Source organism: Apostichopus japonicus, chromosome 8 (genome assembly GCF_037975245.1).
Source record: "Apostichopus japonicus isolate 1M-3 chromosome 8, ASM3797524v1, whole genome shotgun sequence".
Lineage (NCBI taxonomy): Eukaryota > Metazoa > Echinodermata > Holothuroidea > Aspidochirotida > Stichopodidae > Apostichopus > Apostichopus japonicus.
This window is the reverse complement of record NC_092568.1, coordinates 21,909,927-21,933,452: the sequence shown is the minus strand read 5'-3', so window position 1 is coordinate 21,933,452 and position 23,526 is coordinate 21,909,927. Positions and strand designations below refer to the sequence as shown.

The window sequence follows — 23,526 nt, the reverse complement described above, 5'->3', positions numbered from 1 at the left end:
TCACAAGGACATTAAATAGTAGAGTGCAGACAAGATTTTCAAGGTTTGACTATATTGCTACCAGCAAGATATTTGCAAGTGGACCTACATCACTTATGAAGTTCATCTTACCTTGACTTTTCCAACTTCTCGTGTACCAATATCGTATTAAACATTAATATACTACGTATTATGCTCAATTTATATGATAAGTCCACATTCACCACTTTTCATGAGTCCATCACACACCTTGGCTTCATTTTTACAATGTCATATTCCTCCAAATGTGTCACTCATTCTTGACCAAACTTTTCCAATATCAAGCAAGTTTGTTTTAATTGGCAGCTGCTTTCCTTGGTAATTACCGAATACAGATTAATTCAGGCATTCACTTTTTTAACACTTGCAAAATTGGTCAATAATTTGGCTGAAGCCCATTCTTAATGAAAATGTTAACAAATAATACTCCCTGTAAAATAAATTGCCACATAATTGGCAGTCAAAGCTCAGCACCATCTACGTCATAGTAACCAAATTGCTTACCTTTATGGATTGGAGTGTACATGGCCATGTTGCCCACAAGTTTATAGTATAAAGCATTAGATATGCGCAGTGCGGGCCACATACTGTATTCAGGAAAATGTTATGTGGCCCGCAAGGTTCTCAAAACTCTATAAATGCAACCACAGAACCTTACGACAAGTAGAAAACATGCAAAGTGTATACTTTGGGGAGCTTGTATGGAGATGTGTCTACTTGTGCTAGGATATTTAACATAAAAGATAGGCAGTGCCAATGTAGAACTTTCCATACAGAAAATGAAAGCATGTATAGATACGTATGTTCTGACGCAAATATGAAGTTCTCATACTATAATTGAAGCATGGAGCTCTGTTTATAGCTCCATGATTGAAGCAACAAAACTCACACTCTTTACAGGCAATTACCACACAAGTGCTCCTTTAGTTTTCAAGAGGCAACCTGGGGGTTTTGCTGACCCAGTTTTGGAAGGAACATTACACCGTTATGCCTTGAGGCATGGAGTGATCACTCTTTCAATCACTCTAAATTGTTTGAAAAGAGCTTTTCCTAAGGCTAATTTTAGACAGCTTTAAACCTTTTTGCCTTCCACTATGTACAGTAGGCCTATGTATATATGACACTGAATCAAAGCAAAATTCACAAGTCGGCTGGAAGCCTCCCTGTCTATGATTCTATGATGAAGAAGATATTTGCAGAGACACAAAGAAATTGATAAGAGTTGTAACAAAAGGTTCGGGTCAAGCGAAATGAAAGTACAATTAGGAAACTAGATGAGGTAACTGTACAGAAGATTATGAAAGACTGTACATTATGAAATACTGTATGTACATTATAAAATACTGTAGAAATTCAAATTCACTCCTCACTCATTGAAGAGAGTCAGAGGACATCAGCTGCTACTGGACTATAACGTTTAAAAAACTGTCTGACAGCTTTGACATATATTCGGGCACATTTCTACATGATTCATAATCCTGTCCAAGTTTTGTACTTGCATACTTTGTACTAGGCAAGGTAACCTGCACTGAAGTTTGGTATCATCAAATAATGTTGCTTTAAATAAGTCAAAGTAGTATAATTTTATCATCCAAACAGTTTACCACAGTAGTACAGTAGCTATGAATATGTGCACAATAGAATACACACTTGTAAACCAATTGAAAATAATTGACTTTTTCTTTATGTTAGTATTTATCAAAAAAAAATAGAGTTAAGATGAATCAAGCTAATTTAGGTGAAATTGATACTGTAGGATACTGTTTAATTGAATGGATACATAATTTACTTGACAATTACACCTGAATAAACATTGCAGTTAAAAAGAAAACCAATACTAAAGGCTGTTTCAGGGCAAATGTATGCAACTTATGATACAACAGTATAAGGAAAACCTGTATCTGTTTTCACACAGTAACTGCCCAAGAGCTGGGATGTCTGTACAAAGTGCACACTGGATAAGGAAACCCCTTAATGACAGGAAACTGACAGAAAAACATAAAAACATCGCTATCGACAAACACTGTGCTGTCATCAAGACAGTTATCAATTTATCAAAATTAAAATAAAATTAGGATTTCAGACAATTAAAGGCATTGAAGACTCGCCCCAAACCGCGTGCCGCGCTGTGAAAAAGTTAACTTTCCGTTGCTTGCAAATGACGTTTTCTTCTTGTCGCTACAAAATGCACACAGTAATGAAACGTGATACCTTGTTATCATTTATCTAGACCTGAGATGTCCACGCTGCTCTGTACACTGTGTTGTGGGTATTGACCGTAGCTGCATGTATTGACTGTACTGTACACTAGTGTCTAATTACTGACGATAGCAAGCTGTGTGTGCATTTTCTGGGATCAATGGTGGTGTCTAACTCATCTGTTACACCTCATTCGAAACTAGGTCAGATTACCGGCATGAGACGTTTCTTTGTGCGCAAGTCTTCACACCCTTTAAATATGGTTTTACTTTTGTGAACATCTTTGGACGACAGTACAATAATATACCAGACTAAATCCATGCCAGTTATTGTGCCAATATTAAATTTGAATGTACATAAATACTTTCTTGTGCTGTGCTCTTCTGTGAAACAGGGCAGGAAAAAAGTTAGTGATGAAATTGTGTGTAGCAATTTTGAAGGTGCTGAACTTGGTCTCTTATAAATAGTCATGGTTTCTGTGTGATAAACAGCTGTTAATCTTTTTGACTAATGTAGCAGTTTGACCATTTTTCAATGCGATATTAGATTGATTATTCCCTACACAGACTAGCGTAACTTGTGATATTTATGAGACTTTTAACAATAGCCACAATCTTGAGCTAACATATACATCTTCAGTTCAATGGTTGCAATACAGTGTAGATTCCAAAGCAATTTCCAGTTGCGGCCCTTGAGACATTGACGTTGAACCTACAGTGTGTCAGTTTCTCTGTATTGTGTGCACAACTTAAATAGCTTCCTTCATGTACACTGATGGGCCATTCAGTTTCTTTAGAGCAATCTTGATTAATGCATGTGGTGCAGAGCTCCCAACTGACCCGCAATTCGCGGGTTGGACCCGCATTCTAACCCGCTGACCCGCGCAAGCGTCCGAAAAACCCGCTTGTAATTGTCAAACTTGTATACATAAAAAAATGCATCAAATTTTGACTTAGCAACCATCATTTCTTTAGCATTTAGAATTTATAATAAGTATAAAACCTCTTTTACAGCATCATTTGAACCTCAAATTAGCCTATATTTCTTTTCATTGGGGCGAGCAGCGAACATTTTCATGCCACAGGAAAGAATGAATTATCACCTATTATACAACACCTAATTATATTCCGGCCATTTGATTGGTCAATTGCTCGTCGATTGCATGCAAAATCGGCTCTATTGCACTCTATGAAATAGAACCATGTGTTATACTTTTTTGATAGCACTTTTTTCAATGGTAAGAGAGCAGAGAAACCTGTTTGTTCAAAACAATCTGTTGCATGAGTGCATTTTACATCCAATTATATCCAAATTTGAAGGTGTTGTATAAAACAAATAATAAATGGTTTCCATTCGTGCAATAGTGCAAATATTTCATTCGTTGAAAGATGTAATTTGTTTGAATGGAACATTCCATCTTTCAACTCATGAAATATTTGCACTATTGCACTCATAACCATTTATTATTTGTATACTATTCAATTTATTGATGTTACACACACAAAAATGCATATTTCTCAGAAAATTTTGTGTGACAAAAGCCTTTCTAAGTGCCACCATTTTACATGTAGGCATCACCAGGATTCCAAAAAAATTCAAAAGGGGAGGGGGACACCCCCTCCCCTTATAACCTTCCCCCAGGACGAAGATTCGTGGCATGGACCAGCATTTGCCCTCTCAAGAGTTGGGAGCTATGGTGGTGTACATGTGAAAGCCTATTCATCAATTCTTTACAGAAACAGAACTGGACATGGTTTGATCTATGATTTTCTTTAAGGGTCAATGGAAACAAACAGGGGATGCTTAATGGGATAAACAAGTTCATAAACCTCTACATTAATGTTTCATATAGGACACTTCATATGTAAAGTTCTACCAATTAGAATTGAGTGATAAAATATTACATTAACATGAACTAGCCTAGTACTGTAAGTGTGAATAACCATGTCATACGATATAAGAATAAAATGAACAGTACTTCCTTAGTGCCCAGGTCCTGGTGAATACTGAGTTGGTATGGTTATATATGAATAATGCTTTAATCCTGGAGAGTATGAAACCAGTTTGAAGAGGATATGGCCTAAAGTTACAGTAACTGCATATCTTCACACTCCAGGGAATTCATGTAGAACTCACATGGTTTATCATACTTTTATGAAAACAAGTTCAAGTTTCAGTTGGTGAATAGAGCAAGTCCAATCCTAAGTTATGAAGTCTGCTTATAAGCAAATTTTAGTTAGAAATACTAATTGATATTTGGCATATCAGCATAAGAGGAAGAGGGCCTTAGTTAGTACTGGGCCAAGTCTGAAGCAATTTTGAGAAAATACACTTGTGACTAAGCCTGGAATTGGAGCTGTCACGTAACTCTTGGAACACTTCTTTAAAAGGAAAGGCTTGGTATTTTGCAGGTGTTCATCACATGGATAGGGTTTAAAATGAGCTTCTGTTTGCTTCCTAACCCTTGGGAAACATTAAGCTAAACTACATTACACATTATTGCTACAACAAGGCTAACAACACACAATGAACTGGGACTTGTAATATATTGCATAGGCCTAGGCTAGTCCTGCAGTAAAACTGCACAGCAGCAGTTCAGTGAGACTATTTTAACTACTCAGTACACAAATTATTGTAAGGACTCAGTCCTGACGTAGCCTGGCTAAATACGTACCTCGAGCTTTCTGTACAATACTGCCTCTCCAAAAGCACCTTTCCCCAAGACTTTTACTGGAGCATATTCCTCCCCTTCTTGGGTAGAATCACTGAAGATACTGCTGTCGGAGTACGACATGATAACTGTCAAGTAAATTTTGCGAAACTAGTACTACAGTAAATAAAACTTCTGAGCCAGTTTTCTGTCGGTCACTCTCTGGCAAGATGTTCAGATCTGTACCACTGTGACAACTACGAAAATTAGGCAAGATAACGCAAACACACGTTCAGCTGCTGTTAATGTTTATATGTTGAACTCTCGAACCTGATAGAAACCGGAAGTACATTCCTTGAGCCTCAAAACAAATCGCGGGAAAGTACCTTGCTTTTATCAAAATTATCATGCATGTAATTGTACGTAGATGTAAAAGTGTCACACTCAAATTTACCAGGCATTCAGGCATCTCTGAACTTTTGCGATAGTGACTAGTTCCAGATGATTCTACACTGTGTGCTACACCTTGTCTGGGGAGAACAACTTTTAGGAAATCTGACACATAATCTAAGCCCAAAATTGACTGAAATTATGGAAAGAAGAAAATCTCACTATGCGTTCTGAAGTGATAGCGGTAATGAAGGCCTAAACGTTAGGCTATGGCTAGCCATATGCTAGCTATAGTGTAACGGACGTTATGTGAACGGTAGAAATGAGATGTATGCTACTTCTTAAACTGGACTTCAAATTTAGGTTCATACAGAACGTTAGTGACTTAGCTTAGTATTTCCACAAATTTCATAAACAACCAGAGATGGTTCTATATAGTTAAACTCTTTGAAAACAACCTACAAGTAAGATAATGGAAATGTATTAATTCCAATCGAATCGTCTTCACTCTTCACCATGTGTAAATACGGTAACACTAATATAACTGCTGTCTTATTTATTGGGGGGGGGGGGGGGCACTGTCAAATAACCTAATATAAGTTGTAAGTTATTAGCCATTTATGTTAAATATTTCTGTGTCATTTACACTTTTACAGAGTAATTCATGAGTTTTTCAGTGATGTACTTAAAACAGTATGTAGATCTGCATAGAACGTATTGCCAAATACAATTAGGAGCATTCCTGTTTATAAATCTAAATTTAGGACTCTAGGAGAGGATCATTTAGGGATCGAGAATCACTGGTATTGATTTATAGAGGGTGAGAGCAATGGTTGATGTTTAAAGCTTGTTCTGTGTGGATGTAACAATGGTTGCTTACTGTAGCTTCTTTTATTGTGTTGTTGCTGTGTATGAATTTTATTCATTATCTTTTGTAAGATCCAAAATATTACTCTGCTATCGGCAGTACACCATTCCCACAGTTATGCCTTGGCAGACAACCAAATCTGATTTCAAGATCTGGATTTCTTAGGAGCAGAAAGTCTATGGGAGAAAGCAGTCATATGAGCAAAGATTGACTATTCATGTATAAAGGTACATGTTTTTCTAGTTCCAGTGATACACAGAACTTCAGGAAGCAAAGACTGCATTCAAGAGGCTTTAGAAATGTGTGGTTGTTGTAAAGTGAATTATAATATAAAGGGGCTCCCAGTCAACGAGAGCACCGACATTGTATACTGTAGAAGCTACAGATACATCTAAAGCAAATTGGTTACAATATTTATGCATTTCCTGTCATTTGTGTAAGATCGTTCCCATCATAGGCGCAGGAGGCGGAGGGGGGGGGGCTGCAGCCCCCCAAACAACAATTTTTGGTGAAAATTCGGGCAATATGCTGAGAATTTTTTGGGCACCTACTGAAAGAAGAATAATTTGCAATGTGTTTTTCAAATTTTTTTGGTGAAAATTCAAGCAATATGCTGAGAATTGCTACTGAAAGAAAAATAATTTGCAGTGTGTTTTTCAATGGTTAAACTTATAATATTATGATCATGATTGTTGCAACGACTTCCCCAATAATTTTAACCAATATGGAAGGGTAATAACACGAAAAATGATTGTAAGTTATTGGCACTTGATGTAATAACCGATGAATGCCTATATGATATGCACATTAACATGTTCAACGCACGCGGAGCGCGCGAAAAAATTTTGGTTATATTTTTCTGGCAAGTCGTTACAGCCCCCCCAAATCAAATAAGGCTCCTACGCCTATGGTTCCCATAGATAATGACAGTCTTGACTGGATCAGTTTGTCAACTCACGAAAATCTATCATGATTCATTAATTTAAAATTGGGTTGATCTTCTTTTCTTCTTCTTTGGTTTTCACCTTTGACCTTTAGATGTCTACGTTAAAAGATTGGAAGAAATCTCTGTCCTCAGGGGTCAGTGTTAGGACATTACTTGGTCTAGATGATGAAAGTGTACCAACAGAAAAGAAAAAAACAAAATTGCTGGAAGATCAGGACAAACCATCAACAAGTTTCCCAAAAGAAATAAAATCAACACCATTGCATGAAGCTGCTTTTAATGGTACTTGGTTAATTCATCTATTCATTTCTGTTAGGAGAACAAGGAAATCATATAGTAAATGCTACATTTCAAAACTATAGGTCACATTTTCATTAACGGAGGAGCAGACCTGACAATCTATAGCGACGGCCCAAAATGCATGAGTCTCGACCCTATGTTTGGTTCGCAAAGGATTTTAGATAGTTTGCGAGATAGATTGCAGAAGCTTTGGGGGAAAATGATAACAAGTTAAGATATCATGTAATAAGTTGGACACAATGGCCCTTTTTGCCAATCTCAATATTTCTTTGTGGATTCCTCAAGCCAAGATCAACGAACTTGTGGCAAGAAAACAGATCCAACCATTGCAAAGGAACCATATTCCAGTGGCATTGTAATGATAAATTGGGGTGGGAGGGAGGGGTGATGATGATGATTGGTGAGTCGAATCCGAAACTCAAAACATTTGGTTGGATCATTGCCTAAAATGGGTGTGGCTGCTAATCTATATAGTCTTTATGATAGAGATTTTTCTGGTGATCAACTTCCCGTCAAAGATCCTGAAAACATCTAAGGAAAATTTTGCTTTGTTTGGCAATTATTGAGATTTGAAAGTTCAGTTATCAGGAGCCTGCCATTTTTGTCACTGTGTGATATAAAAATGCCACACTAGGTGGTGGGACTGTTTCTCTCCTTTTGCCTTATACATCATCTTCAAAATACCTGGAAAGAGTGTTGACACTGACTCAATTGTCAGTATAAGGTCATGTTAGGAATTTCAATAGGTTTTGTTTCATCATTGGCAAAAGGGCAAAACCAATTTCTAGTAATGAATATAAACATTAGGTTTAGTCAAGTCATTATTAATAATTCAAGCATATATATTGCTCAGAATGTGATAGTTTAGACTTTGGTTTTGATTTTTGAGTCTTGCATGTAATGGAAAACTAAAATGGTGATATCTCTCGTGCAGAAAAAGATTGCAATTTAATAGCTATTTGCAAAAATTGTTTATCACAAGTATCTCAATCACATATTCACCATGATAGCTTTGGTTATGCTTATCTTATAAAAATGACGAAAAAATTTATCATTACCCGCAAGTCCTTCAATGTTACTAGTTCCTTTCATTATCACAATAAATACTAAACGTAGGATTTCACATAAAATTTGACAAGAAGACATAATACAAAGTACAGGTGAACTGTCTCAGCTTTATTTTAGTGAAAAAATGATTTGTCACGATACGTTAGAAGGTACAATTCAGCAAATGTGTGATTTGTTTTTACCTTGTTTGGATGTTATTTCTGCTTTTCGTAGCCATTGCATCCACCAGACAAGATGATTTTACAGGAAGTTGTTAATACATGCTTCACCTGTTTTTCTCTTCTTCAGATGTAGCAGACTTTCAGAAATTTGAAGCCAACTTAGAGGTGAAAGGATTTTTGAAGGAACCCCAGCAATTTCAATGGTCAAGTTTTCCCAATAGCATACTTGTTGAACAGGATACTGTCAAGCCAGAAATTAATTTGCAACCTCCAATCCCAGCCATACCACTGAAAGAGATCTTAGGTCCATGGTGAGTGTCACAGCCATCATTCGCACATCATTGTAATACAACAACTAGACCAATTTATGTATTGCCATGTTGTTGCCAACCTACCCAGATTTGAAGTTATACCATTTTATCATTTATTTCATCTCCAGCTTTATTGCCGTTTCACCATCATCATCGAAGCCCAGTCAAGAAGATAGCTCCAGTGATGAGGGACTGTGACAGGAAAGCTGTAGCATCTTCATAATCATCATCGTCACAAACTGATGCCTTATAAAACTTCACAGACAGCATTAAAAGTTATCACCTAAAAATTTGAGCATCCTTAATCTTCACATAATACTTTCTGGATGTGGGCACAACCAAGTTTACTTCTGTGATTTAAGCCCCCCCCCCCCTCCCGTCCCTCACAAGAAACAAAATCAGGGAGTAACCACCACTGGCAGACAAAATATGTACTGTATACACCCTCCACTTTGCTACTTACTCCCTTGTACCCTTCCCTTGACAACTTAACACCTCCTTTCCCCCCCATGCCAAACAGGTGGTTTCCCTATTTTATGAGGTCAGACATATAGTATTGTCAAACAGGCAATAAAGATGGTCTCAGTAAGGTGAAATCCTTCGAACGTGGATGTTAAGTCCTTGATGTTTCTAACATAAGTGGGCAGTGTCTCGGGGCAAGTACTAAACAAGGACATCAGTACTAATTTGACCATAGTTCACAGCACAGTCTATAAATGTGGTTAATACATAAACATCTAACAGGTGCAGCTTTCACCAGATAGTTATGAATTCTTCAAACAGGCCCTAATTTTGCCTTAAAAGTTATTGAAACATATTTTTTTTTCCTGAGTTAACATTTGGAAATGTACCTCGCTTCTAGGGATGTTTTTTCACCTCACCATGGTCACATAAACAGGCAATGATTTATTCATCTTCCATCCACATAGACAAGCTAATTCTAAGTTCTTTTGAAAATGACTGTCATGGCATCAGAAATATCTCGCCAGGTCCAAATCCTAAGGAACCAATTTTTGGCACACTGCAATTGCTAAAAGTCGAGAGTGGGGTGGAGGAGGGGCTGGGAAATGGGTTAAGTAGTGATGAAGATTTGCTTTTCAGGTCATATGAAAATACTTAGCTGTTAAAAGGGACTCAGTCCTACACTTTCAATTTTCACTTTATCTGTCCAGGTGTGGTAAAAGTCTTAACATTTAGAAAGTTGGTACAGTAATTAAGAAAGGCTGTTCTTTCCTTTTTATAATTTCACCTATCTCGTGGAATTTGAAAGTGGAAAATACAAAACAATGAAACATAAGAAAAGACAAAACAATTATCAAAATACATGTCCTAGTATCTTTTGTTTTCATCTTAACAGAAATAAATGGAAAATTTTTGTTGAACAATAACCTATTACATCAAAAGAGAAAAGGAATTGTGACTAAAAATGAACTACAGAGAATATCTAATGCAGAATAGGTTACAACCATGACATGAGATAAGAGGCACAATCAAAATTATTTCAAATTTATCAAAACCCCTTATGTCTGATAAGTGTAATATGTAAAAAATTCACACAAAAGGAAAATTACTTTTAAATTTATTTTTATCAATATTTATACTTTAATGTTTATGAAGAAACAAGTTGTTTGTGATTACAGCAACACATGTTATGTTATTACAACATCCCTTACAAAGTTACTTCTAGATAAACGTTGGAAATATCCATAAATCAATATCTATACTTTAATTTTTGTGGAGGAACAACCAAAACATGCCATGTTATTACAACATCGCTTACAAAGTTCCTTCTAGATAAACGTTGGAATAACAAAATCCCATTTGCATGAATCTTCTCTTTTATTTTGTTTGTTTTGTTTTTTCATGTAACTATTTATTTCTTGTTTTCAATGGTGCACAAAATTCCAAGAGAGGAATTCAAAGACCCTAAAAATACCCTAGATTTGGTCTGAACACAGAGACTGCTAACGCAGAGCTCCAATTCAAATGACTTCTGTAAACCATAATTCAGTTCTGTAAAGATGTTAGCCAGGTCATTGAGCAAGGGTCCTTGAATAACATACTTTAAAGTTAGTGACTTCTGGAAACAAATTGACTTATTGATGAACACATAGCAGGAGCGGATTGCCTTACCGGCTCCGAACCATTGCACCCCTGGTTTCAAGGCCCAGCTCCTGTGGGGTGGATTACATGAGGCAGTAGCAATCGATGCTCCAATCTGCCTGTGTGACATACAGTAGCGGATACCATTGTATAATGCATTACTGCTGTATTCATATCTAATTTCAATTCAAATAAATTCAAATCTAGTTTAAAACATGACAACAAATTGTGCTTTTCCATTCAGGATTAGTTACCCTCATCAAATGTAACTTTACTTTTCAAAGATGGAAAACAGTGCACTTTTTCTCTAATTAATTTTTAAATGCATGACAACAACAAAAAAGTTCCTGAATACTAATGAACATTAAAGTATGTAAATTATATTCCAATTTGAAACTACATCTCAAAACATACAAAAAGACAATTCTTCTCTTTGTCACACATTAGTTTTTGTTTCTTAAAGTCTATGTCACAAATATATTGAACAAACATGCATTTCTATCAATTATAATGTGCATCTGCAAAGCATGCCTCTTCAATGATATCCAAGCTATTCTTATCCAAGAAATGCTTTGGCTCCGTAGACATATGTCAGTTAATTCTTTACTTCTGAGCACAAGAAAACCTAAACTCAATTTAATGAAATTTTGCAAACATGTGAATCTTTGACCTTTTTTCCTTGACCTACTGTACAGAAAGGCAGATGTTTGTGAAAAAACAAATACATTGCAAAAAAGTCTTTGACTAAAATTAAAGAACCCCACAATATTCCAACATCCACATGCAGCTTACAAAAAACCCAGAGAAACAATGACAAAATTAACCCTCAATAAAGTAAATGGTTTAAATGAATAAGTTACCACAGTACACACACAGTTCAAATATTTATCTATATTAACCCCAATACTTTAGCGTGCTCAGTGCTGCAGTATTTGTAAGCGCTTGCAGGTTTGTAACTTCATGGTTACTTACACGACATAGTCGTAGAAAAAATCTGACAATGTCTCAGTGGAAATAATACAAGGTGGCAGGAAGAGCAACGATTTGAAGTGTAACCACAACAGACCGACTTTGAAGTGGTAAAAAACTGAGGACCTTTATCCTGGATACAACACATACAAGGCAAATGATAAAGTAATAAAGAGGCAAACCCATAGATACATACATACAAGCTTTTTTGAAAAGCTAGATACTAACATACAACAGAAATGTAAAACTGCTCTATATTGCAAACATTATTCTCCAAGAAGATACATGTCACATACCCATGAGAACCTCCATCGCTCTTGTTCGATTCCAAGCCCCTTTCCAGCCCCAGCCCCTTTCCACATATCGAGTAGCAATGGAGTCGGTATTACTACTGTCTACCGACATATTGTATTGCAGAGTTACAATTCAATAAACCTATCCCAGGATTGTTACTTTACTGTTTTGGCCCAGGAGGGAAGAACCATAATAAACCCAAGAGGGCGACCTCTGACCTCCCAAGCAAATATTCCTACATTAACAGTACCTGTGTGTAATAAACTACAGTAATCTCTTGCACATACAACTTGCAGTGAATCAGAAATCCCAAGATGGGAGAAAAAACATTTGAATATATATGCAGACTGCCACAAAATATAAGCAATTCGAGTCAAATTCCTTTCGATTCTATGTGGCTGCTGAGCATAAAATGAGCCTGAACATGGCATATTTGTTTACTTCACTGAAGACTGACAAAGTTTAAAGGTACACAATTGTCATAGTTCTAGCAGGGAGCTGAGAGTAGCAGCTCCCTGGTTCTAGCTTTCATGCATATTGACTCATTTCCTGAACACAAAACATGCCTAAAACCACTACACCTCAGAAAATACCTGAATGAAACAGATCCATATCAGTGCAACAAATTACTTTTACAAAGTATTTCCTACTGCTTCTCTTTAATCTCTTACTCTGTGTTTTCTGAGTCAGTTTTGAGTTAAATTTGAATATACTAGATAATACTTGTAGGATCCACTTCTACCGACGTGATTATCATTTTGAAACCACAATGAATTCAACTCACTGCCAAATCAACAACTTACATTCTTTTAAGAATAAGTTTTGATTAAAAATCATCCTGTTTTTCTTTTTCAAAACAGAGGGTGCTGGTCAATAATTCCAATGATTAATACCCTTCATTTGTCTTTCAACATTTAGAGGGCCTCTTATACCAAGATTTCTATGAGCGATTCTTCTGGGAGTGACAGAATAAATACTTTACTTTCTTTCTTTAAGGGGCGGGGAGAAAAAAATACAACGAAACAGTGAGAAGCAGAAAAGGTTTTTAACGGAATATTATAGCACCTAGCGATTTTTTTCTACTCAATGAGCTTCTTGGACTTGAAGTATCGTCGGAGGTAAAAGACTTGCCAGGTGGCCAGACACAGCAGACAGCACATTGAAAAGATGCTAAAGTACAAAACTCTTGAATTGGTTGACTCTGAGGAGATTAAAAAGAAAGCAACATCGATCAAATATTGAATAATCTAAAAGGTTCAGAAGCAGGGGGATCTCAAATACTTTTCTAAGAGGTGCCAGAGAGAGAATCTTGGGTTTCAGCAATTCTCCAGAGGGAACAAACAATCTCCCTTTACCTAGATTGAGTAATGAGCTGGGAAGTTGTTAGGGATCTAAGGCCTAAAGAGCTGGTATATCAGTTCAAATGACCTACCACCATCACAGAAATGAAATACAGTAATAAAAGGCCTGACACTGACAAAGGCAGACCAAATATCTCAACACAAACTTCACAGCACCCATTGTTGAGAATTATTTGCCTTTCACATAATTCTTAAATTTGATTTCTATTCATTTTGAGTCAAATTTGACCTGATTCCCCCCCCCCCCCCCACCACCTCCTCTGCCCACCGAAAGAAAAACAGTATTCTAGTACATTTTCTACCAGAGACAGCAGGTGATCCTAAATGCAAAGTAGGAAGAAATGAAGTCTGGCCAACTTTACTTTTGACATTTAAAGGATTTAGACTTTGACCTCAAATGGCGGAAAACCAAACCACTCGTATCCATCGAGATTGTTAGCATTACCACTAGTTTTTCTTTCAATAATTTTGAACTTCATCAAAGACAGCTGGGTTCTAGTAATCACTGAGGCAATCTGCTTGTAGTCCAAACAACTAATGTGTGGCCTTACCTTCCCTAAAGGATTTTAGACTTGACCCCAAATGACCACTCAAATCAATTAGATTATTACATTCACAAAGGTAAAAACAAATAAAAAGTTCATCCCATGTGTTCCTCTTGAGTAATCAGGGAAATCACCCAAGGTGCCCCATACAGGCAAACTAAATAAACACTAAAACTTATTGCGATTTCATAACACATACACTGAAAAATACTGCAATTTGATAACTCAGACATGCCCACGAACTAGCACATGCCATTTATCTGACTGCATAGATTACTTTTACTTTCAGAAACAAACAACTACAAAAAAGACACTTATATACCATTAGTTTATTGAAGTAACTCTGACCAGATGGCAGCACGTGAAAAAATGCATCAAAAGAATTTAGACTTTAACCCCAAATGACCTTAAATGACCGCTCAAATCTATCAAAACTAACTGGATTCTTGTGTTCACAAAGGTGAACATACATGCTCAGTATGATGTTCAACCCATACTTTCTTCTTGAAACAATCATGGGGAATCCATGCAAGGTACCAAATAAAAGGTATACAAATACACACTCCCCAACAAAAACACATGCCATGATGACTGTATAGATTACTTTTACTTTCAGCAATAAATATAGAAGAAACACTTGAGCAATCAGTAGAGTGATTACTACAGTAATTCAGACTAGATGGCAGAACGTGTACAAGACACCACAGAACACTTTCACATATATTGCACCAAATATACCAGAACTGATATTATGACTATTTTGGTCATGGCAGGAGATGGAGGTGAAAGTTTAAGAAGCTAACAATACTGGATAAAAGGAGGAGAAATGAAAATGTGAATACACCACTCATGGCTGGCAGTTTCAGAGGAAGACAACTAACATTAATATATTGATTAAAAGAGACGATTTATTAGTAGCAGAGCTAAGGATGTACTTCTCATACAAAACACTACAATGGTGTGATACCTTGGATATACATAATGAATATTCATGACTGATGATACATACCATTTGTGTCTCTCATTTCTTCCTCTCTCTTTTTCATGTAGGCAAAATCATTGACAATAGCTTCTGACAGGTCCTCAAGTCTGCGTAACTCAATTTCCATAGGTTTCAACTTTTCTGACTTTGCGACCTGTGACGAATAGATGTGGTATGTAAATTTATGCAAATTAGCAAGTGAAACATATAGAAACCTCCATATTCAGGGTAAAAACATTGAGAGCTACACAGAAAATATCAAATATGTGCTTAAAAATATGCAACAGGTTTGCATTTACATAAAAAAGTACCAGAGCAGTATGCAATAAAAAGTTGGACATGAATTTTGTATTCACTTTTATTCGTTACAGATTGGCCAAACCAGTACATATACCTTCCAACACAACACCTCTTGTGCCCGGATGAGCTTCACTGGTGTGGTGTGCAGGCTTCAAACCTGTAGCTGTCTAGCGACAGAGTGGTTCAATTCCACCTTTCGGGCGATGTTCATCTATTTAACTTCATTGTTTTAAAGTTTGCCACAATTACTTCATTGCACAATTTGCCCATATTTGAAACTAGAACCCTAAATCAAATGTCCAGATTCTCTTCAAACTCCTTTTGGTATAATAACCCATACTACTCTGCTTTTGGGGGACAGGTATCCATGTTTTCATTTAATTGCAACACTACGACAGTATCCATTTGCATGTACACAGAAATAAAAAATTCTGAGAACATTTTCTATGCAAGAAAGATGAAAAATGCACTTTGTATAACTTATACTACAAACTTACAAAGCATAGTACAGCACAAAAGGTTATACAATTTGCTGAGGTTATCATATTTGAGTTATCTTGACTAATAAGCATGCACAACCATCTCTCATCAGTGGAGGTCCCCCTCCTGCATGCTTCCCCCACCCCCCCACAACTGCTGGATATTTCAAACATTCTATTGTGATTCCTTTTTCTCTTTTCACTTTGCAATGTTTGGCTATCTACGGACATATGAATACTTACATCTTCATAACTCTTGGCTTCGACTCCGTGTTTAACATCCAAGAACACTTCTCTGGATGGAGCAGCTCGCACACCTGGTGGAAATAACACAAAGTATGGTTAGCAAATCACTCCATACATTTAATCAGAATTGTCAGTTAAAGCAGTCCACAAATATTAAGGATAATGACCTCAAAAGTTTAAATAATCCATTCAACATTGCTGCTAAACAACTGGATTAGCAACTGCTATAGCAGACATACATGTATCACATTTGTTTATTTAATAAATGTAATGCATATATTATGAGGACCCTTACAGAAATTAATGAAACAACAAGACTAATCAGATTTCAAAAATTACTTGTTTGGTTTGCAAAGCAATACCGATGTCCAAGAATAAATTACTGAAAAGCATGCAAATTTGTAGCCACAGATTTCTAGGAAAAGAAATTTCAAAGTCTAGGAACAAAAGTACATGCTAGATTTTTGGTTATAAAAATCTAAAAGAACAGTGCATACAATTTCAACATTATTCTGTTTTGGCTCAACTACAAATATATCCACAGTTCATAACTTAAACAAAACATCAAACTGACATTTCACAAAATGGTGATACAGAAATGAGTATCTATAGCAAAACATTTATCTTCACACAATAGTGCACAAATTAGCAGCTTTTCTTATTGACAACATTTTTGATGGTCAAATCCCATAATAATGATAATAATAATAAATAATAATGTACATCAGTAAGTTAACTATTTATAGTTCTGTTCAAACATTGAAGTTGAATTTATGTTACAAATGACCAACACTAATATTGAAAGGCAGGGCAAACGTTTCAGAATTGTTTCAGAAATGGTGATTGGTTTCTTAAAACTCTTGACGAAATGTAAAAAGCTTGCTTTAACGAGGCAAAGCACACATATCAGAAATATCAAGCATGCTGCATGTCTGTTGAATGATGAGAATTTTTTCAAAGATTCCATCCATCAGCAACAAGCAGACAAAAACAAAAACTGAACCCCTGTCAGCTAAGCCATCACTATCCTCTTTGCCACACAATTCAGAATTTTGTTGGAGATTTATGGCATAAACACTACACACTATATCCACACATACACTTACACATGTATCCTAGCATTTTTCATCCCCTTTGAACAAATTCCTGATTACAACAATGCTTGTTGTATCCTTAACCTTTTCTCACATTTGAAAAGTCAGCTTTTTCACCACAAAATCAAATATCACAAACATTTTGATAATATGAGACAAACTAGAACTTATTGATAACAGTAAGATCCCCTTAAAGCATAATTATACCAGAAACTATTGATGAAATGACTAATTAATTTCTTACACTGCACTACCACTCACCCTCCCTGACAGTGTGCACATAACTATTTCCAAAGAGGTTGAGTTCTTAGTAGGGCTACACTGCACACAAACATCCTACATCTTGTTCATCCTAACGATAGCTAGCTCTTTAATACCTCTCTATAGATCATCCCAAATCATACAGAGGTTTCTGTAATGAACTGGAACTTTTCCCTACACAAAATATTACACTATTCCTTAGCTTAAATGTAATTTTTTCGTCATCTACAGGCATTTTACCTCCAAGATGACAACCACACAAGCAAACAATGAAATCACTCAACTGGTAAAATTGACGGACAAAATTAATTACAGTAAAAAAAATACCATGTTGGATAATGAGAAATGGTTGAAATTCACTCCATGTGACTGTTATTGTTTATATGGATGGTATATCTTGTATCTTATCTTATTAACCAACCATGGGTGGGTCTCAAATACATGTGACAATATTTACAAACTGTTTGGGCTAAATTTATTGTAAGGTTGTTTGCTTGCTCTACAAACACTAGTACAATTCAGGTAATAATTTATCATATATAGTATTGTGAATTTGAACACTAAATTTGTCCCTCCAGGTTGTCCATGATACCTCACTCATTGTTTTTATGATGTTTTGTAAATCTGAGTTGAAGCAGATGTAACGGTGGGTCAGATTCGGTAGCTTATGCAAACAAGTATATTACACAGTTACTAATTAAGATGAACACACTGTAGTAACTTCATTACGTCAACAACTGTGAAATGTTTTAATTAGAATAAAGAGTTTTGTTGGGCAAAAATATGCAACTTGTAGCATAACTTGAAAATACTCGAGTGTTAAAAGGTCAAACATGGAGTGCAGACCCTTGATAATGAAAGTGGAAAACTTATAAAGAAAAAAATGATAAAACAAATAATTCATGCGAGAAACAGCATGTGATTGGCAGATGAGCTTGAATATGAGGACATAGTATAATTAATATATCATATCACAGTATAATAGCAGACAAAAGACTTTAAGAGCAGAAACACGTGAAAGCTGAATGGAGTATGTGAATGAATACAACACAAAGTTATATGATGCACATACAGATAAAGTGAGTCCATGAATTTAAGCTATGTGATAGGTTAGTAAGGGAAAATTTCTATCAAATCTGAATAGAAAGAAGATTAATACTAATGGCCAGTGTATGTAAAATTAAAGCTACAAACAAAGGTAGGAAAATGAATTAAAATAGTAGGCTACAGCAGAAATTATATATGAATCCACTTACATGACCAAGCAACAGAACTGCTGTTTACTAGTGTAGGGCTCTTGTACTAACATACATGTATCATGCACCATAGAACTACATCACAGTTGAGAAGCACCAGGCTAGGTTGGATACTACTAACATGCTTTCTATAACTCACCGTATGGTACCTTTGTTTCAACACAGATCGAATAAAAATTGTCTGTTGCATCACCAGTTAGGGCAAATTTACCCTTCTCTGCTTCGTCCTTATTATACAGCAGTTGGCCTTTTTTGTCAAAGACCTGATAGCATCAGGGGGGAAAGCACAGTAAAGAGAGAGAGAGAGATAGGGGTTTAGAGTATCAAAACACCGCAGACTAGAATACCCGAAACTGCAAGGTGCACAAACAGTGAGCCAGCGACCTGTTCTGCTAAACACTACCTTACCAAAGGGACCAAGCTTCTGGAAGGTTAGGTTAGTAAAAAAAGCAAACAGTGAGTGGAAGTTTAGGAACATATGATAAATAGTAGTAGCAGCTAGCAAGCTTAATGAAGCTGCTTTATCGATAGCAATTCCTCACCAGGATCAATCTTTGAAATGAAACAAATTTCAACTACTTCTTTATCGTCTGTCGTGAATGCAAATTTGCCTTCCAAGGCATCTTCTTTAGAATAAAGTGTGTGACCTTTAGAATCTCCAACCTGTCATGTGTAAGGGAACAAATAGAAATTGACTATATATTGAAAAACAACAATTCAACTTGCTAGGAAGTTTTCAAATGAAAGCAATCATTTGAATTGAAACCACCTCGAAAGCAATACACATCACTGCTGTTCTTAACTGTCTTTGCTTTCCTTCTATTTCAAATTTGACGACAGAAATTTGTAGCTTGTAGCTGACATGACAGATGCACTAGGTTAATATCCTCTTGGGTTGAAACAATTCAGAAAAGTTTATTAATAACTTGGTTTATCAATAGAGTAGTGTAAGCCCTGTACATTAGTTGTGGGGACAGGTGCCATTCACTCTTTACATCAAAATGAGATATTTCGCTTGATATGCACTTTATGGAAAATATTCTCAGCTCTACAGTTTTGGTCTTTTGACATAAATAATTACCCAGCATTTCACAACTCATAAAATTGATGTTCTTTGATGGCTTTCACATGTCAATGGGCAAGTAAAACATGATCTAATAATACTGGTGGAAATAAAATGTTAAAATAGTTAAAATATGACTGGAATTCGGTTTATACATAAATGCCACTGTCACAATGATTTACATCTATATCAAGACTGTAGCCTTGGCTATAACTTTGGCCTACAGTAACTAACAATGGTAAATTCATCACTGTAGTAAGTCTGTAGGTTCTCCACACAAGTTTCAAGTTCACATTAGGCACAGTTAGCTTTTCACCATGGTAATCTTGTTGTCATGTATTTAAGTAGGACAGCCACCTTACGAAGTTATGATACCCAACATTTCCTTGTTTCATGATTTGCCAGGTTTTTCTATGGGCCTACAATATCAGACCTACGATGAAGAGGGTTTTAATAAGGCTGAAAGCAGGTTATGTTACTTTTTAGCTGAATTGCTTCTTAACATGTTGTTTGCAAGCCATCAATGCCCCCCCCAAAAAAAGAACCGAAATGGTACCAACTGTTAAACCTTCATCAGAACAACACCTCCGTTTAAAATGCTTATATTAACTCACCTTCAATGATGTTTTATGCCCAGGTGCTGGAGACAATTTATATTCACCAGTAACCAAGACGTCTTTGTGTATTTCTTCCATAAGGCACTTGCGAGTATTTTGTGGTAACATGAAGGACAGAGCAGATATCTCACTGATAAACAGGAGCACTAATGCCCATACTAAAATGAAGATATTCATGATGATATTGATAGCTTCTTGTACGTTTACTTAGCCTATTATTGTCCGTTAATTTAAATGAAGCTGAAGTGGAAACCCTATAGAAACCTAGTGTTACTGGGCATAAGGTGTGAGTATTTTACTTGGGCCCAGCAACTAACGAAGGTTATGATACAAATATGATTATGAAAACTCTTGGTTGATTTCAGAACCAGTTGTAAGTTAGCCGATGATCGAAGGAGGAACAAAAGTCCTTGGTGTATGGATAAAGTCCGTCAATCGAACTTCTCGTTTATTTGATGGAAAAGACCAGCTTCGCTTTAGGGTTTATCGGTTCGGCAAGTACTACCACAGGCTCTTCCGTCCCTCTCGCAAAATGTAGGCTACTTAGTTTAACGTATACGTGTTAGTAGTAGCATATATCATACCTAACGTACATATGGTTCACTGGCAATAGGCGCATACCATTTTCTGGGAACCTAAAATGTAATACAAATTGTTGCGTGGCTAGGATAACGTGGCATTGTGTGTGGACGGTACCATTTTACGAACTGTCGTACATAAACTACGACGATCACTCTATGGGCGGCCGAACAAGACTCCAAGCCGCTTCTGTCAAGAAAACAGTTGTTTCGGGGAGTTTGAATGCGATAAACTTATGAAATCAACTAAGTTAACATTTGATTAGGATCATGATCCAAACGCTACCTTCAAGGAACGCACATTTTCTCTTTTATTTCTCACGTAAAAAAGTCGAATCAGAGAAAATATCATAAAATTTCCTTTCAGACACCTCAGTTCTCGAAATTTATGTCAATGAAATACTGACCTTGAAAATTTGGTCAGACTCCATACACCCTATGACATGCCGCGTAAATGCCTTATTGATAATAAGTTTTTATTTCTATCAACAATATCTTACTATTCCATTGTGCTGAACCAGAACTCTCAAGCAGCGAAATCCCTTATTTTGTTTCATTTTTTAACACTGTATAGTACTGATGTAAGCTCGGTACTCAAATGTTTTGGATGCTACTTGGTCAAACAAGTCACTGAGGAAAACTTTGCCGCAATCTTGCATCTATTATAATTCAGTAACTCACTTTCAACTTCTGTTATCGTTTTCTTGAGAACAAGATCCATATATGATGCTATATATAGTCAAGACATAAATAGAGTGAACATGTCAATCAAAATGTAGACTTATTGTTGGGTCATCCATGAAGACACGGTTTGACTGTGACTTAACATCTCATACACAATGGTAATAAGTTTTACTTCGCCGGCAATTGAGCGGGATAGAAAGTTAGAATACGTTTGTACATAAGGTGGCATACTTCTATTAGAGTCTGTACCAATCAGCCCGAGTGTTCTCCTTCTGGAAAAGTGCAAAAAAAGGGAGAACATTGTTTTTGTATGTTATCAGTTAGGATCTTGGATCTTAAAGAACACGAATAGAAGTACACGAGGTGCCAAAATTGGGTCAATTAAGGCAATTTTAAACCCTTTACGCCTCCCAGGAGCATCGTACGAAAAATGTTTACAGTAAAGATGTCTGTTTATGCAAGTGACGAAAACGTCAGGCTCTCATAGCAAATTCTGCATGGAAAATTGATAGTGCCATGAACCATGATGGCCAATTTGTTAGTGGGAACTTCTTTCTAGACTTATAGACCGCATTACATTTATGATTTAGTATGTAAGTCAACGGGGCTATTACTAGACATAAACTACCTGAAAGGCATTGAAGACTCGCCCCAAACCGCGTGCCGCGCTCTGAAAAAGTTAACTTTCCGTTGCTTGCAAGTGAAGTTTTTTTCGTGTCGCTACAAAATGCAGACAGTAATGAAAAGAGATACCTTGTTATATTTTATCTATACCTGAGATGTCCATCGCTGCCATGTACATTTTGTTGTGGGTATTGACCGTAGCTACATGTATTGACTGTGCATTAGTGTCTAACTACCGACGGTAGCAAGCTGTGTGTGTATTTTCTGGGATCGATGGTGGTGTCTACCACTTTTGTTACACCTCATTCGAAACTAGGTCAGATTACCGGCATGAGACGTTTCTTTGTGCGCGAGTCTTCAATGCCCTTAATCAACGAGGCAAATGTTTTTCCAAGATCAATTAATATATACGCCAACCAGTCTGATTTTTCAAATTAACATCTTCTTTTCGTGCGTATAGGCCTGTCTTGTTTTTGTCTGTTTGTGTACAACGGAAAGCATTGCTTTATTTGCCCGGAAGCTTTCTTCCAGTTCCATGCTTAACCCAAGTACTGAGCGGTTCATCGATGTAGGGGATATTAGTAGTGGAAGCCTTATCTATTAACAATGGAAACTTCTGCTGAGGTTTATTTATGCGTTTGTAAGTCATTGGAAAATTTCTTTGCAGAATATTAGACCGGGAGCCTGCAGTGCCTTGAATTAAACGAACGATTCTTCCCCAGTTTAAATAGATGTATCTCCACGATACAAAATGTTTTCAGGATGTGGTTTTAAACTACCGTAGCATGACAATTTTCGTGATACCACTTGAATGGACGAGTACCTGGTAACCTCCTTTAATTTGTCTGTTGTCTTATATTGCTGTGGCGAATCCATGAAATTTTGAATATGACGGGAAAAAGCTCACGGTAGAACAGATCAGTCAATGATAGGATGCAGACAAGACCGGATCCGACCCAAATCCAGACTAAAACCAAATAAAAGGGCAAAACAAAAACATGAAAAATATGATATAAAAACATAAAAAGCTGAAGGGACGCGGAGGGGAAGTCGAAGGAAGGGTCAGCCTGCTCGTTAAGACCAGATTCAGAGACAGCAGTATACGATTTCACCAATTTATTCAGTGTAGATAAAACAGAAAACGTAGAGAACAGGAAAG

At 36.4% G+C, this 23,526-nt stretch overlaps 3 protein-coding genes and 1 non-coding gene across 8 annotated transcripts in view; 2 read left to right on the top strand and 2 right to left on the bottom strand.

Moving 5' to 3' along the window:
* LOC139971053 (serine/threonine-protein kinase Nek9-like) overlaps window positions 1–5,147 on the bottom strand; it is a 73,690-nt gene extending 68,543 nt beyond the window's left edge. The window contains exon 1 of the mRNA XM_071977215.1: window positions 4,892–5,147. Within this exon, the coding sequence (XP_071833316.1) occupies window positions 4,892–5,011 (120 nt within the window). The 5' untranslated portion in view covers window positions 5,012–5,147. The remainder of the gene's footprint in view (window positions 1–4,891) is intronic.
* A 142-nt stretch (window positions 5,148–5,289) lies between these two features.
* LOC139971057 (uncharacterized) lies at window positions 5,290–11,105 on the top strand. Of its 4 annotated transcripts, none has more exons than XM_071977222.1 (5): window positions 5,290–5,501; window positions 6,291–6,352; window positions 7,164–7,353; window positions 8,728–8,911; window positions 9,040–11,105. In XM_071977222.1, exons 3-5 carry the CDS (start codon window positions 7,164–7,166, stop codon window positions 9,107–9,109), a joined length of 444 nt encoding a protein of 147 aa, XP_071833323.1. In that variant the 5' UTR covers window positions 5,290–5,501; window positions 6,291–6,352; the 3' UTR covers window positions 9,110–11,105. The 4 variants fall into 4 exon arrangements, with proteins under 4 accessions (XP_071833323.1, XP_071833322.1, XP_071833321.1 ...); XM_071977221.1 differs by having other exon boundaries at window positions 6,241–6,352; XM_071977220.1 differs by having other exon boundaries at window positions 6,225–6,352.
* LOC139971055 (transmembrane emp24 domain-containing protein 10-like) lies at window positions 10,233–21,058 on the bottom strand. Of its 2 annotated transcripts, none has more exons than XM_071977217.1 (5): window positions 20,479–21,058; window positions 18,941–19,064; window positions 16,188–16,261; window positions 15,193–15,319; window positions 10,233–13,478 (listed from the first exon to the last, which is right to left on the bottom strand). In XM_071977217.1, exons 1-5 carry the CDS (start codon window positions 20,656–20,658, stop codon window positions 13,357–13,359), a joined length of 627 nt encoding a protein of 208 aa, XP_071833318.1. In that variant the 5' UTR covers window positions 20,659–21,058; the 3' UTR covers window positions 10,233–13,356. The 2 variants fall into 2 exon arrangements, with proteins under 2 accessions (XP_071833318.1, XP_071833319.1); XM_071977218.1 differs by lacking the exon at window positions 18,941–19,064 and adding an exon at window positions 19,344–19,464 and having other exon boundaries at window positions 20,479–21,047.
* Window positions 15,582–15,668, top strand: Trnastop-uca (transfer RNA opal suppressor (anticodon UCA)). The gene has a single exon. It is a non-coding gene; the product is annotated as a tRNA-Sec (tRNA).
* Window positions 21,059–23,526: the final 2,468 nt, after the last annotated feature.